This window comes from Theropithecus gelada, chromosome 7b (assembly GCF_003255815.1).
Source record: "Theropithecus gelada isolate Dixy chromosome 7b, Tgel_1.0, whole genome shotgun sequence".
In the NCBI taxonomy this organism is placed as follows: Eukaryota; Metazoa; Chordata; class Mammalia; order Primates; family Cercopithecidae; genus Theropithecus; species Theropithecus gelada.
Genome location: NC_037675.1, coordinates 22,059,369 through 22,074,714, shown reverse-complemented (window position 1 = coordinate 22,074,714; position 15,346 = coordinate 22,059,369). Strand labels below are relative to the sequence as shown.

At 46.1% G+C, this 15,346-nt stretch overlaps 1 protein-coding gene across 4 annotated transcripts; it reads left to right on the top strand.

The window, feature by feature from the left end:
* Positions 1 to 772: 772 nt before the first annotated feature.
* On the top strand, positions 773 to 2,607 carry RNASE1 (ribonuclease A family member 1, pancreatic). 4 transcript variants are annotated; one of them, XM_025391776.1, is made up of 3 exons: positions 1,098 to 1,178; positions 1,656 to 1,726; positions 1,882 to 2,607. In XM_025391776.1, exon 3 carries the CDS (start codon positions 1,907 to 1,909, stop codon positions 2,363 to 2,365), a length of 459 nt encoding a protein of 152 aa, XP_025247561.1. In that variant the 5' UTR covers positions 1,098 to 1,178; positions 1,656 to 1,726; positions 1,882 to 1,906; the 3' UTR covers positions 2,366 to 2,607. The 4 variants fall into 4 exon arrangements, with proteins under 4 accessions (XP_025247558.1, XP_025247561.1, XP_025247560.1 ...); XM_025391775.1 differs by having other exon boundaries at positions 1,644 to 1,726; XM_025391773.1 differs by lacking the exon at positions 1,656 to 1,726 and having other exon boundaries at positions 773 to 1,178.
* Positions 2,608 to 15,346: the final 12,739 nt, after the last annotated feature.

Sequence of the window (15,346 nt, the reverse complement as noted above, 5' to 3'; positions counted from 1 at the left end):
ATCTAATGAAAATAGACTGAGTGGGGAAACCCAGCAAGGCCTCCCTGTCTAGATTCTTCTTGGCCTCCCTGAGCATTCGTTCTTTTTTCTGGGTATGGGGGGCAGGACCTTCTCTGGAATGAGGATCTTATGACCTACAACCACACAACGTAGGTCAGATAATTTCACCATGGCCACTTTTTACACAGAAAGGCTGAAACAATCTGAATACAGAGCACGAAGGGATATTTTGATAATTCTTACTCCACAGGTATCCAAATTGTTACTCAGCAAAAGAACAGGTCTCTTTCTAGGAGTGCATTCTGCTGCTAACAAATATGATATGCTTTGTATTTTTTACCCAAAAAGAATTTGAGATTTGGGATTTAAGTTTATCTTCAGTTTCTCTACTCAATTCCCACCTACCAGTGGTTCTGATCAGTAGATAAGAACAGCTCCATCCTCTCGATGCCCCCAGAGCAGGGGAGGAGGGTGGGCGGGAAGTGACCAGAACTGGGTGAGCTCACCCTAGAAGCCTCCTCCTCCTCCCTATTCAGTTACTCCCTGTTTCTTCTCCAGATCTGGGAAGCCTTCCAGCTGGGGGCAGCAGGACAGCCTCCATTCCCCCCGACCCCACCTCCCACCCCCAGGAGAGGTACTGTTGGGAGAATGCCTTCCTAGAAAGAGACTTGGGTTTTGCTCCCTAGGAGCCCTGGAATAGCCTTGGCCAGAATTCCACATCTCCCATCAGTACCTCTCCTAAGGAGAGGGCCTCCCTTTCCCGTGATCACCTTTTGCGTCCTTTGTTAACCTCCAAGTCTACTTGGTGAGAACGGCCCACAAAGAAGTAACAAGGACTTTGTCCCTAGTGTGTCAGGTTTGGGCACCAGTGCTGTAGTGGCTTTCTCTGCTGCTCCTTGTGCATCAGCAGACAGATGTGGTTTACATAGGAAGAAAGACTAATGTAGGCAAAGATTTGCTCTTTCTTCAGCAGCCCTGGAAAGATGGTGGCCTGGGTGATTCACCACTCCTTCCTCATGTCCTTGATTTTATTTCAACTGAGTTCGATATGCTCCTCCCACCCTTTTCCTCTTGGAAGCCAAACCCCTTTGTAATCTGTATAAGGTCCATACCCCAGGAGCTGAGTGACTGCAGAAACTGGCCTTCCATCTCTCTCAGACACCAAGCTGCAGATCCAGGTAAGCAGTCCAAGAGGTGTTCTCAGGTGCCGCTTCTGCTTCAGGGTTGGAGAGGAAGAAGCTAGGGCCAGTCCACAGCACTGAGAAAGCTTGGATGATGCTAGCGCTGAAAAAATGTGGCCCAGGCAAACATCAGCTGGAGGCAGAGGGGTCGGGGTGGAACGTGCAGGCTGCAGAGCATCCATGGAACTGGAAAAGAAGGAGCCCTCAAGTTGGGGGAAGCCAGCATTTCTCTTTGGAATACAATGGAATCCTTTATGATGCCAGTGTCAGGCACTGGCCTGAGTTCCCTTATGCTGTAAGACAACAAGACTCTGTCACCCATGGTCCTAGATGTTGGGGATACAATTTGGTTCATGATTTATTCAAACTGATGTTTCGATGAGCCATTTGAGCACTGGATACAAACGTATTTTGGATCAAAGAAACACCAGTATTCAAAGATAGAAACTGACAGGATTTTAGGTCACTTCGTAGGTCACCACCTAAAGGGGAAAAAGACCTCGCTTTGGAGAGTGGCAATAAAACGCTTGTGGAGAAGGATACACGTGAGTGTCTCATTACACAAAAAACCTCAGGAAGTGGGACGGACATCTTTCTGGTTGACCTGAGACAGAAACTGTAAGCCAGGGAAGCCATAGGTGGGAGCTGGAGTTCTTTTTCTAAGAGGGCTCTTTTCCTTCTGTCTCCTTTTCTCAATTAGGCTTTTCCGGGAAAGTGAGGCCACCATGGCTCTGGATAAGTCTGTCATCCTGCTCCCTCTGCTTGTCCTGGTGCTGCTGGTGCTGGGCTGCCGGGGCAGGGAATCCCGGGCCAAGAAATTCCAGCGGCAGCACATGGACTCAGGCAGTTCCCCCAGCAGCAACTCCACCTACTGCAACCAAATGATGAAGCGCCGGAGTATGACACACGGGCGGTGCAAACCAGTGAACACCTTTGTGCACGAGCCCCTGGTAGATGTCCAGAATGTCTGCTTCCAGGAAAAGGTCACCTGCAAGAACGGGCAGACCAACTGCTTCAAGAGCAAGTCCAGCATGCACATCACAGACTGCCGCCTGACAAACGGCTCCAGGTACCCCAACTGTGCATACCGGACCAGCCGGAAGGAGAGACGCATCATTGTGGCCTGTGAAGGGAGCCCATATGTGCCAGTCCACTTCGATGCTTCTGTGGAGGACTCAACCTAAGGTCAGAGCAGCGAGATACCCCACCTCCCTCAGCCTCATCCTTTCCACAGCTGCCTCTTCCCTCTTCCTTCCCTGCTGTGAAAGAAGTAACTCCAGTTAGGGCTCCTAGTCAACACGCTCATGCTTCCTTTTCCTGAGTCCCACCCCTGCGTGATTTTGGGGGTGAAGAGTGGGTTGTGAGGTGGGCCCCATGTTAACCCCTCCACTCTTTCTTTCAATAAAATACAGTTGCAGGCACCTGATTTCTGAAGCGGTTCTGTCTAGGTACTGTTTCTGGCATTGCCTTCCAGCAAGGGGTAAGAACTGTAAATCTGATTCGCTTTGGAGAACGGTGAATGAAGTAATTAAATGCTTTCCCTTCTGACTTGGATTTTAGTGGCTTGAGAAAATTCCTTTCATTGTAAATTCCTTGATGCCAAACCTAAAACTATTAAGTGTGGGCTGTTCTAGACAAAAGGGAGCAACAGCCTGGGACACTGCCATGCAGGGTGAACTGACAGAGGGGTGAAGCTCAAATACAGTCATTCTGTGGCACAGAAGGAAGGTGAGTGCAACCTCAGGAAGACCCTGCTTAGCCTCAGGATGAGGAAGAGGAGTCAATGAAATGATGATCCTAAATTTCCATTCTCCTTTTTTTTTTTTTTTTTGAGTAAGCTATTACTAAATCAGAAAAATGGGCACCTCTTAGTTGGAAAGTCAGAATCTTACATTTTAGAGCTAGAAGTGACTTTGGAGAGCATGGAATTGAGGGATAGCAAGTAGATTTCAGTTTGTGTACCAACTCTAATTGGAAGTGCCAGTCGGGCATGGTGGCTTACACCTGTAATCCCAGCATTTTGGGAGGCTGAGGCGGGTGGATCACCTGAGGTCAGGAGTTCGAGACCAGCCTGGGCAGCATGGTGAAACCCCATCTCTACTAAAAATACAAAAATTAGTGGGGCATGGTGGTGGGTGCCTGTAATCCAGCTACTAGGGAGGCTGAGGCAGGAGAATCACTTGAACCTGGGAGGCGGAGGTTGCAGTGAGCTGAGATGGTGCTGCTTCACTCCAGCCTGAGCAATAAAAGTGAAACTCTGTCTCAAAAAAAAAAAAAAAAAAAAAAAAAAAAAGAAGTGCCTACCCAAAATGCTGTAGAAAAAAAATTCTGGACAGTGATATGGTTGAACAAGAGCCTCTAATGAAGGCACAAGACGGGGAAGGGTGTGTGTGCCACACATTTGCCATCCCTGACCAAATGTAACCCCTGCCTTTCCAGTGACTTGCACATGGCTTGTTGCTAGTTAGTGGTTCAGCTGGAACTAGACCCTAGGTTTCCTGACTTCCAAGCCATTGTTCTAACTCAGGAAGAAAGCTCCCCTCCTCACTAAGTGCTGTGGAGCCGTGGCTCTCTCCCAGAGCTTGCTGCTGGGCTCTCACAGGCTCCCAGTGTACTTAGCCTGTGAGTCCACTCCATTCTTGGCAACCCTTCCTGACAGCCACTGAAAGACTACCTTTGCATCTGTCGACACTTAATCATTACATTTGATCCCCTGTTTACAGTGACATCTGGCTCCAGACAAGGTCACAGAACTAGAGAAAGGCCCTATTTTCAACCAACATGACTAATTCTGTCCTTGTCGTTGTATACTACATCTATAAATGTTGGTAGAGGCTGTGATTTTCTAACGTAGAGTAAATCCTCAGCCCTGGGGGCTCTGCATAAGGAAGGAAACCTACAGGTGAGAAGGTCCATTCCCACACTTCTGTGGCAATGGGGATCTCACTCCTTATTAGCAGTGAGAATGGAGGACAAAAAAAGAGGAAACTTCGAGTTTCTAAATATGTCTTCCTTAATTCATTTTTTTTCCTAAGGTTATCTCACCCTTGTTCCTAGCCCCAAAGCTTCTCATTTTTCCTCCTGCTAATCTTACGAGAACACTTTAGTGAAGCTTTTACAAACACTCACTTGGAGTTTTGCCTCCTCCATATCTGCACATTCACCAGCTCTGGCTTCCGGCTCCTCTCACCTTCCCTGCCACAGGACTCCTGGGGCCCCCCATCTGGGGCATAAAGCAGTAAGTGAAGATGAAGTGTCCAGGTGCACCCCTGCATAGCCAGGAAGGCTCTGGGGAGGCACAGAGCCCTGAATAGGAGGGCAGAGGGGGAAGAAACCAAGCCAGGTCTCGGAGAGGACCAGACACAATGAAGGAGAGAAGCACCACAGCCACCTGGGGACAAATAAGACATCTCTGACCTGTGGGGGACGCCACTGTTACCCCCCAAATAAAGTAGTGCTAACACCTTCTAGGAGATGAACTCCAGCAGGTGAATCTTAAAATCGAGGTGCTGACATATGAAGATGGATCTCTGCATAAAGGCAGAAATGATCACATCCAGTCATTTTTCTGAAAAGAATACTATTAATTTTCAAAAGATTCTTCAAATAAGCTTAAGAAATTCTGCATTCTCAGTGGACAGGGAAATATACTCCAGCAGATCAGCTTCTTCTTTTTTTTTTTTTTTTTTTTTTTTGAGACGGAGTCTCGCTCTGTCCCCAGGCTGGAGTGCAATGGCGTGATCTCGGCTCACTGCAACCTCTGCCTCCCGGGTTCAAGTGATTCTTCTGCCTCAGCCTCCCGAGTAGCTGGGATTGCAGGTGGATGCCACCACACCCGGCTAATTTTTGTAATTTTAGTAGAGACGAGGTTTCACCATATTGGTCAGGCTGGTCTCGAACTCCTGACCTTGCAATCCACCCATCTTGGCTTCCCAAAGTGCTGGGATTACAGGCATGAGCCACTGCGCCTGGCCCAGACCAGCTCCTTCTTACCCTGGCAGCTGAAAGTGTACTCAGAAAATTAGAGGACCTTCTGCCTCTCTGACCTGCTGGTCCTCCCTCCACTCCAGCCTCTCTCTATGGTAAATTCCTCCTTCAATTCTAGTAGCAGATAGCCCCCCTCCTCCCAGCGCTACCACACATCAAAACAGGTCAGTCGTCTACACCTGAAATGAGTTCAATTAAAAGAGTAACTGATCATTGCATAAGGTTCTTTCTTACTCCTCAATCAGTATTCTCACCCTGAACTTTCTCTAGACTTGGGAAAGGAAAGGTGGCTCCCAGCTCCCACTCTTGCCTCTTTAGACTGATTCAGACCTCATGGAGCACGTGGGAATGAACCGTAGGTGAGCTCTGAATCTCAACGCCCATCATGGGAAGCAGACTTTAATACTGCTTTTGGGATCCATCATGAAGGTGTCCCAGCCCTCCACATGCATGATTCATGATGCATGATGGAGCCTTAAATAGAAGGTACAGAATGAGTGTGCCTCCCGGAGACTAGCCACTGGCACACCTGGAAGCATATCAGAACAGTTTCCCAGTAGCCACTTTCTGGGGAACAAATTGCATAGTACCTCTGCAAATCATTCAATAATTTGCATGTCTTTTTTTTCTTGTGGTTTTCAGTAAGCATAGGTAGGAAGGTGTCTTCTCAGCATCCTCCCTCCATGAGTGTCTTCCTTCCCATGCCCTTATTGTTGCTGCTACCACTGTTGCTGCCATCATCTTCTTTTTTGAAATTGACTTTATTTTTTTTTTTTTTTTTTTTTTTTTTTTGAGACTGAGTCTGGCTCTGTCGCCCAGGTTGGAGTGCGGTGGCCGGATCTCAGCTCACTGCAAGCTCCGCCTCCCGGGTTCACGCCATTCTCCTGCCTCAGCCTCCCGAGTAGCTGGGACTACAGGCGCCCGCCACTTCGCCCGGCTAGTTTTTGTATTTTTTTAGTAGAGACGGGGTTTCACCGTGTTAGCCAGGATGGTCTCGATCTCCTGACCTCGTGATCCGCCCGTCTCGGCCTCCCAAAGTGCTGGGATTACAGGCTTGAGCCACCGCGCCCGGCCTGACTTTATTTTTTACAGCAGTTTTAGGCTTACAGTAACAATTGTGTTCTTAAGTAACAATAAAGAAGGAGTTGTTGATCTGAATGGCTAGTCACAGGGCATGCTTTACTAGAGAGCATGGTGGTGGCATTTCAAAGCTCATTACTCCCATATGCCATTCTCTAGTTTCTTCTTAGAAACAAGTCTGGGAAGGGCCTATACTCAGGGTCATCTTCCTTCCCTTTCCACCTAAGGATGCATCAGGGTGGACAGTCGGCCAGGGTGCCTTGTTTAGTCCTAACTCTACGGTCAGCTCCCTGTGTCCCTGAGGCAAATCTGTATCCCTCTCTGGACCACAGTTTCCTAATCCATAAAACCAGGGGGAAAGACTTGATTATCACAAAGTCCCCTTACACTTACGGCTTTCTTGATGAGTGTCCACATTCTTTCTAGCAGTACTGGGCAGCAGAATGCAGTTTCTGGCTAGGTAGGAGCAGGCATTTTTAGAAAAGTTTTGTCATTGAGATCTGATTTATTTCAGAGCTACCCTCTCAACACAAAGCCACATTTAGAGGTATGGATCACCCTGGAAGACGTCAGACACCCTTCTAGGACTCAGGCTCTTTAGACAGCCTCTGAGACTCAAAGCTGGCCGGTAGACCCCTCCAGGGCTCATTGGACTTATGGGCCCTGGGAGCTCATGAGGATTTTTGGCTTGGCTCAGAGCTCATGGATGGGAGAGGCTGATGTGGATGTGAAACCAGGGCAGCAGCAGAGAATGGAGGAGTGGGGTCAGGCATTTCCTTGGCTTTACTGGAAGCACGCCTAATGAAGGTGGAGGGCTAGGCAACACCTCAGGACAGCATGTCTGATGGCCTTTCTTCCTCACTTCCCATTACTCTCCAGCAAACACCATCAAATAATTATTTAAGGGAAGGATTCTGAGATAAGGGGAGCTGGGGCCATGGTAACATAGAGAAAAATCTGTTTGCACGGGGACATGAGTCTGTATGCTCATGAGTAGATGTACATGTGATCATGTCTGGAGATCTGTGGAATTAAGGAACATCAGGGTAGGAAGGACAAGAAGGGCATTTTGTGATCTGACTCCAAAACCTTCATCTTAGAGATAAACAAACATAGGCATGAAATCAAGAATGGAATAAAGAAACCCAGGTCTGTTAATTCCCAGAGTGTGTGCTTTTATGCCCTATCTCCAAATTTTCTCTGTTTAAATATATATATATTTTAATTGTCATACAGTAAAATTGACCTTTTGGTACACAATTATATGAATTTTAACACAGGTATATATTTGCATAACCAATACCACAATCAAAACACAGAACAAGGGTCTTTCCCTCTCGGAAGTCCCCTGTCTCTCACGAGAGAGAGCTGTTTTCCTTTTCCTTTTTCTCTCTTTCTTTTGCTTATTAAATCTCCGCTCCTAAAAAAACCGCCCCCAAACACAGAACATTTCCTCACCCCAAAACTCTCCTCGCTATCTATCCCTTTACAGTAATTCTCTTCTCCAACCCTAACATGTGGCAACCACCAGTTTGTTCTCCTTCACTATAGTTTTGTATTTGCAAACTATCTTACAGATAGAATTGCCTAATAAGTAACCTTCCAAGACCGGCATGTTTTACTCACCATAATGCCTTTGAGTCATCCAAATTGTTGCATGTAGCAACAGGTCGTTCCTTTTTATTGTTGAGTAGTAGTACATATGAACGTTCCACAGATTTTTCTTTCTTTTACTTACCACTTAAGGAAGCCAGAGTTTACTTATCCATTTACCAATTAAAGAACCATTTGAGCTGTTTCCAGTTTGGGTGACTATGAAGAGAGCTGCTTTAAACATCTGTGTACGGGTTTTTGTGTGAATTGGTGGAAGAATAGACACGCAGATCAGTGGAACAGCATAGAGAGTCCAGAAACAGACCCACACAAATATGGCCAATTGATTTTTGACAAAGGTGCCAAGCAATTCAAGAATGAAAGAATAGTCTTTTCAACAAATGATATTGAAGGAATTGAACATCCATACGCCAGCTGGACACAATGGCTTATGCCTGTAATCCCAACACTTTGGGAGGCCGAGGTGGGTGGATCACTTGAGGCCAGGAATTTGAGACCAGCCTGGACAACATGGCGAGACCACGTGTCTACTAAAAATACAAAAATTAGCCAGGCATGGTGGTATGTTCCTGTAATCCCAGCAACTCAGAGGCTGAGGCTGAGACATGAGAATTGCTTGAACCTGGGAGGCAGAGGTTGCAGTGAGCCGAGATTGTGCCACTGCACTCCAGCCTGAGCAGCAGAGCAAGACTCTGTCTAAAGAAAGAAAAAGAATATCCACATGCCAAGCCCCTCCCCTGTTCCGAAAACTTCCAGACCTTAAATATTCACCTTCCTGCCCCATATCAGCAACTCTATACTGGTGGAGAGGTCTATGAAATGCTTCTGAGTCCCAGCCCCATCAGCTGGATCTGTGCTAAGCCACAGCTTGAGTAAGTGGGGAGCCTTAAGGTTGGGGTAGGGCAAACAATGAAGAAGGCAGAGGAGATTAGAAGAAAGAAGGTAGAGGGAATTTTGGATATGGCTTTAAGGAGTAAGTATGGATGGACTTGAAGTACAAAGGGATGATAAAACAAGATAAGAAAGGACAGTATAGCTGGGTGCCTAATTCTCTTGGTTCTGTTAACTGCTTGGCCTGGCAGGATATAATTGATTAGGTCACTCTGAAGTAAAAGGAGAATCCACTTTTTTCCTCACGGAAAATGTAACTCCATGACCAGGCATGGTGGGTTATGCCTGTACTCCCAGCACTTTGGGAGGCTGGATCTTTTGAGCCCAGGAATTCAAGGCTGCAGTGAGCTATGACCATGCCAGTGCACTCCAGCCTGGACAACAGAGTGAGACCCTGTCTCTAAAACAGTCTTTAATTAAAATAAAAGAATTAGAAAAAAGAAAAAGAAAATGCATCTCAACTTTTCCAGAATCCCACTTTCTTTTCTTGGGCTTTCGGGGATGGTGGGCCTGCTTTATGGCAAGCATTAATACGTTACCTAAGCTCAATGGTGTGTTGTCTAGCACATACAGTTTTTGCAGCTTCCATGTACTTTGCAATTCCTTCAGTCAGCAAAGATAATGGGAGGTGTTAAACTGTCAATTCTTTCCTCAAAATGTTTCCTTATGTAGCTGTCTGTGAAATACCCAACTCCATTGGTGAGTACCAAATAAACAGTTGTCATTAGATCAGGGTGCTGGTTAACGTTACCCATTTTATCTTTTTTTTTTTTTAAGATGGAGTCTTGCTCTGTTGCCCAGGTTGGAGTACAGAGATGTGAGCTCGGCTCACTGTAACCTCCGCCTCCCGGGTTTAAGCGATTCACCTTCCTCAGCCTCTCAAGTAGTTGGGATTACAGGTGCCTGCCACTACACTCAGCTAATTTTTGTATTTTTAGTAGAGGCTGGGTTTCACCATGTTGGCCAGGCTGATCTAGAACCCCTGCCCTCAAGTGATCCACTCGCCTCAGCCTCCCAAATTGCTGGGATTACAAGCATGAGCCACTGTGCCTGGCCCCCACTGTATTCTTACCTCAGAAAAGTAGCCAAACTGCAGTGACAGAGATGTAAATACTGCACATGGCTGTCTCATCACATTACTTGGGTGGTTGCGGCTCTTATGAAGCTTCTCTTTATACCCTCTCTATGGGCCTAGTTGCACTTCCTCCAAATTCATATGCTGAAGGCCTAACCTCCAGTACCTCAGAATGTGACTGTATTTGGAGATGCAGCCTTAAAAGGCTGAGTTAAAATGAGTCTGTTGGGATGGATCCTAAACCAATCTGACTGGTGTTCTTATAAGAAGAGAAAACGTGGACACACAGAGAGGTTCCATGATGTGTGCATGGAGGACAGACCATGTGAAGACACACGGCGCAGGCAGCCATCTGCAAGTCCAGGAGTGAAGGAAAGGAGCCTGTGGCATGGCAAGAGTGACTAATGCCACATCACCACTGTTTGACCCAGCGAAACTTGTTTGACCTCTGTACATCAAAGTGTTCCCATAGCAAGATAATTACTCATAAAGATGTTTATCTAATCTCTCTAGTAGTCACTTCACAAGAAAGTCTAAGATGTTACCAGTAGCACATATTTTTCCCTAAAAGTTTGCCATATAAGCCGGGTGCTGTGGCTCATGCCTATAATCCCAACACTTTGGAAGGCCGAGGCGGGCAGATCACGAGGTCAGGAGTTTGAGATCAGCCTGGCCAACACGGTGAAACCCCATCTCTACTAAAAATACAAAAATTAGCCGGTGAGGTGGCAGGTGCCTGTAATCGCAGCTACTCGGGAGGCTGAGACAGGAGAATTGCTTGAACCCGGGAAGCAGAGGTTGCAGGGAGCTGACATCGTGCCACTGCATTCCAGCCTGAGTGACAGAGCAAGACTCCACCTCACGGGGCGGGGCGGGGTGCCAGGGCCGGGGAAGCTTACCATATACTTCCTGCAGGGCCTGTGCGGAGATCCGCTGTCTTGTGGCTGCCTGAGACATGGCTTCTATTTGTAGGTACCTATTAAATGTTTCTTTTTGAGAAACTGAACTTGTCATGAAGTGGGATTTAAGGAACCAGAGAGACCAGACGGAGTGCAGGAGGGTGTTTATTTTAAGGCCCAGCGGACATGTGTCCTAAAGGCTGAGCCCAGAACAAAGAAAACGAGTCACTTTTAAGCATTTTGAGATGGGAACTACGTGAAGCAGGCTTACAGAAGCGAGAACAAAAGGCTGCTGGGGTTTTTTTTTTTTCTTGCACAAAATGCAACACGTCTTACATCTCTGTGAGAACTTGGTTTGCAGCTTATGCTTATCTGTCTCGTGACCTTGCAGCTGTGCAGGGAAGAAAGAAACAGGAGTTTACAGAGCCTACAAAATCTGGGGAGGATAGATATGGTCAATGTTTCTGGGGACAGACAGTTAATACTCTCTTCTAACTTTAACTTCAGGGGAGCTACTTAAATTCTTTTCAGCCTTGGTTAATACAGCAATTCATTCTCTGGGCTGCTGTTCTTTCTCTTACTATTATTACTTATGCTCTTGTTCTGTTATTTTCTTAATTTCCCACTTCAGTCAAGCCCTCTCTTTGGCCTCTCATCTCCCTCAGCCCTTGGGGGTACGTTCGCTTAGACCTGCTGACTGCAGGACAAGGAAAGAGGACGCAGAGAAACCAAACATGCCACACCTTGTTCTTCAACTTCTGGTCTCCAGTGAGAAAATAAATTTCTGGCTGGGCATGCTGCCTCACGCCTGTAATCCCAGCACTTTGGGAGGCTGAGGCAGGAGGATTGCTTGAGCTCAGGAGTTCAAGAACAGCCTGGGCAACATAGTTAGACCCCCGTCTCTACAAAAAATATTAAAAAATTAGCCAGGCAAGGTTGCAAACACCTGTAGTCCCAGCTACTCGGGAGGCTGAGATGGAGGATCACTTGAGCCTGGGGGGTTGAGGCTGCACTCCAGCCTGGGCAACAATGAGACCCTGTCTCAAAATTTTAATAAATAAATAAATAAATGTCTATCATTTGAGCCATCCACTTTGTTATGGAAGCCCTAGCAAATGAATACACCCTCTAACCAATTCTTCCACTTCTCTTGGATTGCATCTGTAGCCGCCCTGACACATCCCTATGGTGGACTGGTCTAAATTAGATGCCACAGTGGTGGGGATGGGGTGGCTGTGGGGTGAATAGAAGTGTCTGTGGGGACAAATGAACATCTACTCCTTCCTGGGACAGCTGGATGGAGTGGGGGGACTTTAGAAACTGTTAACAGGTCTTAGGGAACTGGCTCTGCCTCCCTTCTGAGGCTGCTGTAAGGGGAAATATAAAGTAGGGGCATGAAAGCCCTTGGCAAGATGTGAAGTGAGGCAGCCTTCGTGCATGCTTGGTCAGTTGTGTACCGCCAGCTAGTTACTGTGCAACAGTCCTCGTGTTTCCTCTGCAACTTCTCCTCTGCCATCAGCTGAGCTTTCACGTTCTCAGTTCATGTTCTCGATTCATGAGTGTCCATGTTCTCAGTTACACTCTTGGAATATGATTCAATTCAGAAATTCTCAATGCACTATTAATGAACATAGAGAGACGGATATACTATCCTACCAAAAAAAAAACCTGCCCTTTTAAAATCCAGGGAATGTCTGGACATACACATTCTTAAGTCAAAGGCACATTTTTCTAGCATTCGTGACAGAAGGAGTGAATGAATGGAGGTTGGAGGGAGTGCAGTGGTTACAAAGACTGGCTTATTTTTTATGGGTCTAGCCTGGATTTTAAAAACCTGAGACAGGATAACAACTCCAAGTGTCCGTTGGACTTCTGTAAAATAGAAATATTCATAACATTAATTAGAAGTCCTGTGGTGAAGATGACATTCAGAGAAAGCACAGTGTTCAGCATTCTGTGGACGCTCAGAAAGTTAGTCACTATCACCGAGGCATGTGGTGTGGTGTTCAAGAGCCTTGGCTCCGGAGTGAAACAGACAGGTTTCACACTCCACTGTGCTTTTTGGGAGTAGTGCGGCCGCAGGCAGGAGACTTAACTTTTTTTTTTTTTTTTTTTTTTTTGAGACGGAGTCTCGCTGTGCTCCCAGGCTGGAGTGCAGTGGCTGATCTCGGCTCACTGCAAGCTCCGCCTCCCGGGTTCACGCCATTCTCCCGCCTCAGCCTCCCAAGTAGCTGAGACTACAGGAGCCCGCCACCACGCCCGGCTAGTTTTTTGTATTTTTAGTAGAGATGGGGTTTCACCATGTTAGCCAGGATAGTCTCGATCTCCTGACCTCGTGATCCACCCGCCTCGGCCTCCCAAAGTGCTGGGATTACAGGCTTGAGCCACCGCGCCTGGCCGAGACTTAACTTTTTTAACATCAGGTTCCCTGTGTAAAAAATCATGATAATCATGGTATCAACTTCAGAGATTTGTTGAGGATTAGTTGAGATCACATATTAAAAATATGTAGGACAATGTCTGTATGTAATAAAAGCTATTACTCTTAGAATCAAGAATCATACATCCTATTCTATCACTTGCATGCAACCAATCAAGACTGGGGACAGAATTGACAATGTCTCACTACAGTTTTCTGTATTTATAATTCAAGGTGCCGACATACGATCTTTGTTTGTTTGAGGGCCTCAGATGAAAGAAGGGCCCGGAACATTAGAACTAGAACTCATAAGAGTATGAATTCTATCATCCCTAGAAAGGGGATAATCAGAGATCTAAAAAGCACAGAAGATCAGGCAGAGACGGTAGAAAGGCCTAAACTTGATTTCAAGAACCGACTCTCAAAAGAGTGAGTATAAAACCAGTGTATACACCAAGTACAGTCATGTGTTGCTGAATGATGGGGATACAATGTGTCACTGGGTGACTTCATCATCTTGGGAACCTTATAGACTATATTACCCAAAACTAGACAGTATAGCCTACTCTACATCTAGGCTACATGGTATAACCTATTGCTCCTAGGTTGCAAACATGTTCAGCAGTTTACTGTACTGAATACTATAGGCAATTATAACACAATGGTAAATATTTGTGTATGGAAACAGATAAGTTACAGTAAAAATATGGTACAAAAGGTAAAAAATGGTACACCTCTGTAAGACACTTACCATGCGTGGAGCTTATAGAATTAGAAGCTGCAACCAGGCACAGCGGCTCACGCCTGTAATCCCAGCACTTTGGGAGGCCGAGGTGGGGGTATCACAAGGTTAGGAGTTTGAGACCAGCCTGACCAACATGGTGAAACCCTGTCTCTACTAAAAATAAAAAAATCGGCTGGGCACAGTGGCTCACGCCTGTAATCCCAGCACTTTGGGAGGCCGAGGTGGGCAGATCACAAGGTCAGGAGATCAAGACCATCCTCGCTAACACAGTGAAACCCTGTCTCTACTAAAAATACAAAAAAAAAAAAAAAAAAAAAAAAAATTAGCCAGGCGTGGTGGCGGGTGCCTGTAGTCCCAGCTACTTGGGAGGCTGAGGCAGGAGAATGGCGTGAACCCGGGAGGCAGAGCTTGCAGTGAGCTGAGATCACGCCCCTGCACTCCAGCATGGGCGACAGAGGGAGACTCCGTCTCAAAAAATAAAAAATTAGAAGTTGCTCGGGGTGAGTCAATGGGTGAGTGGTGAATGATTGTGCAGGCCTAGGACATTACTGTACACTGCTGCAGACTTTACAAACACTATCATTAGGTCACACTGAACTTATGAAAAAGTTTTCTTTCTTCAGTAAATTAACCTCAGCTTACTATAACTTTTAAACTTTATACATTTTTAATTAAAAAATTTTTGACTCTTTTATAATAATAAAAGCTTAAAACGCATTATACAGCTGTACAAAAATGTTTTCTTTATATCTTTATTCTATAAGTTTTTTTTTTCTTCTTCTTCTTTGTGTGTGTGTGTGTTTTTTTTTTGTTTTTTTTGTTTTTTTTTTGAGACAGGATCTCGCTCTGTTGCCCAGGCTAGAGAGCAGTGGCACAATCTTGGCTCATGGCAACCTCTGCCTCCCCACCTCAGTCTCCTGAGTAGCTGGAATTACAGGCACGTGTCACCATGCCAGCTAAGTTTTGTATATTTTGTAGAGACAGGGTCTCACCATGTTGCCCAGGCTTATCTTTCTTTTTTTCCATTTAAAAAATTTTTATTTTATTTTAATTTTTAAACTTTTTTGTTAAAATTAAGACACAGGCTGGGTACGGTGGCTGACACCTGTAATCCCAGTACTTTGGGAGGCTGAGGTGGGTGGATCACCCGAGGTCAGGAGTTTGAGACCAGCCTGACCAACATGGAGAAACCCCAAGTCTGTACTTAAAATACAAAATTAGCCGGGCGTGGCAGCACATGCCTGTAATCTCAGTTACTTGGGAGGCTGAGGCAGGAGAATTCCTTGAACCCAGGAGGCAGAGGTTGCAGTGAGCTGAGATCGTGCCATTGCACTTCAGCCTGGTAGAGAAGAGTGAAACTCCGTCTCAAAGAAACAAACAACAACAACAACAACAAAAAAACCTAAGACACAAACACACATATTAGCATAGGGCTACATGGGGTTACAATCATCA

Coding starts and splice junctions, on each gene's coding strand:
- RNASE1 (XM_025391773.1), top strand. CDS start 1,907: ATGGCTCTGGATAAGTCTGTCATCCTGCTCCCTCTGCTTGTCCTGGTG.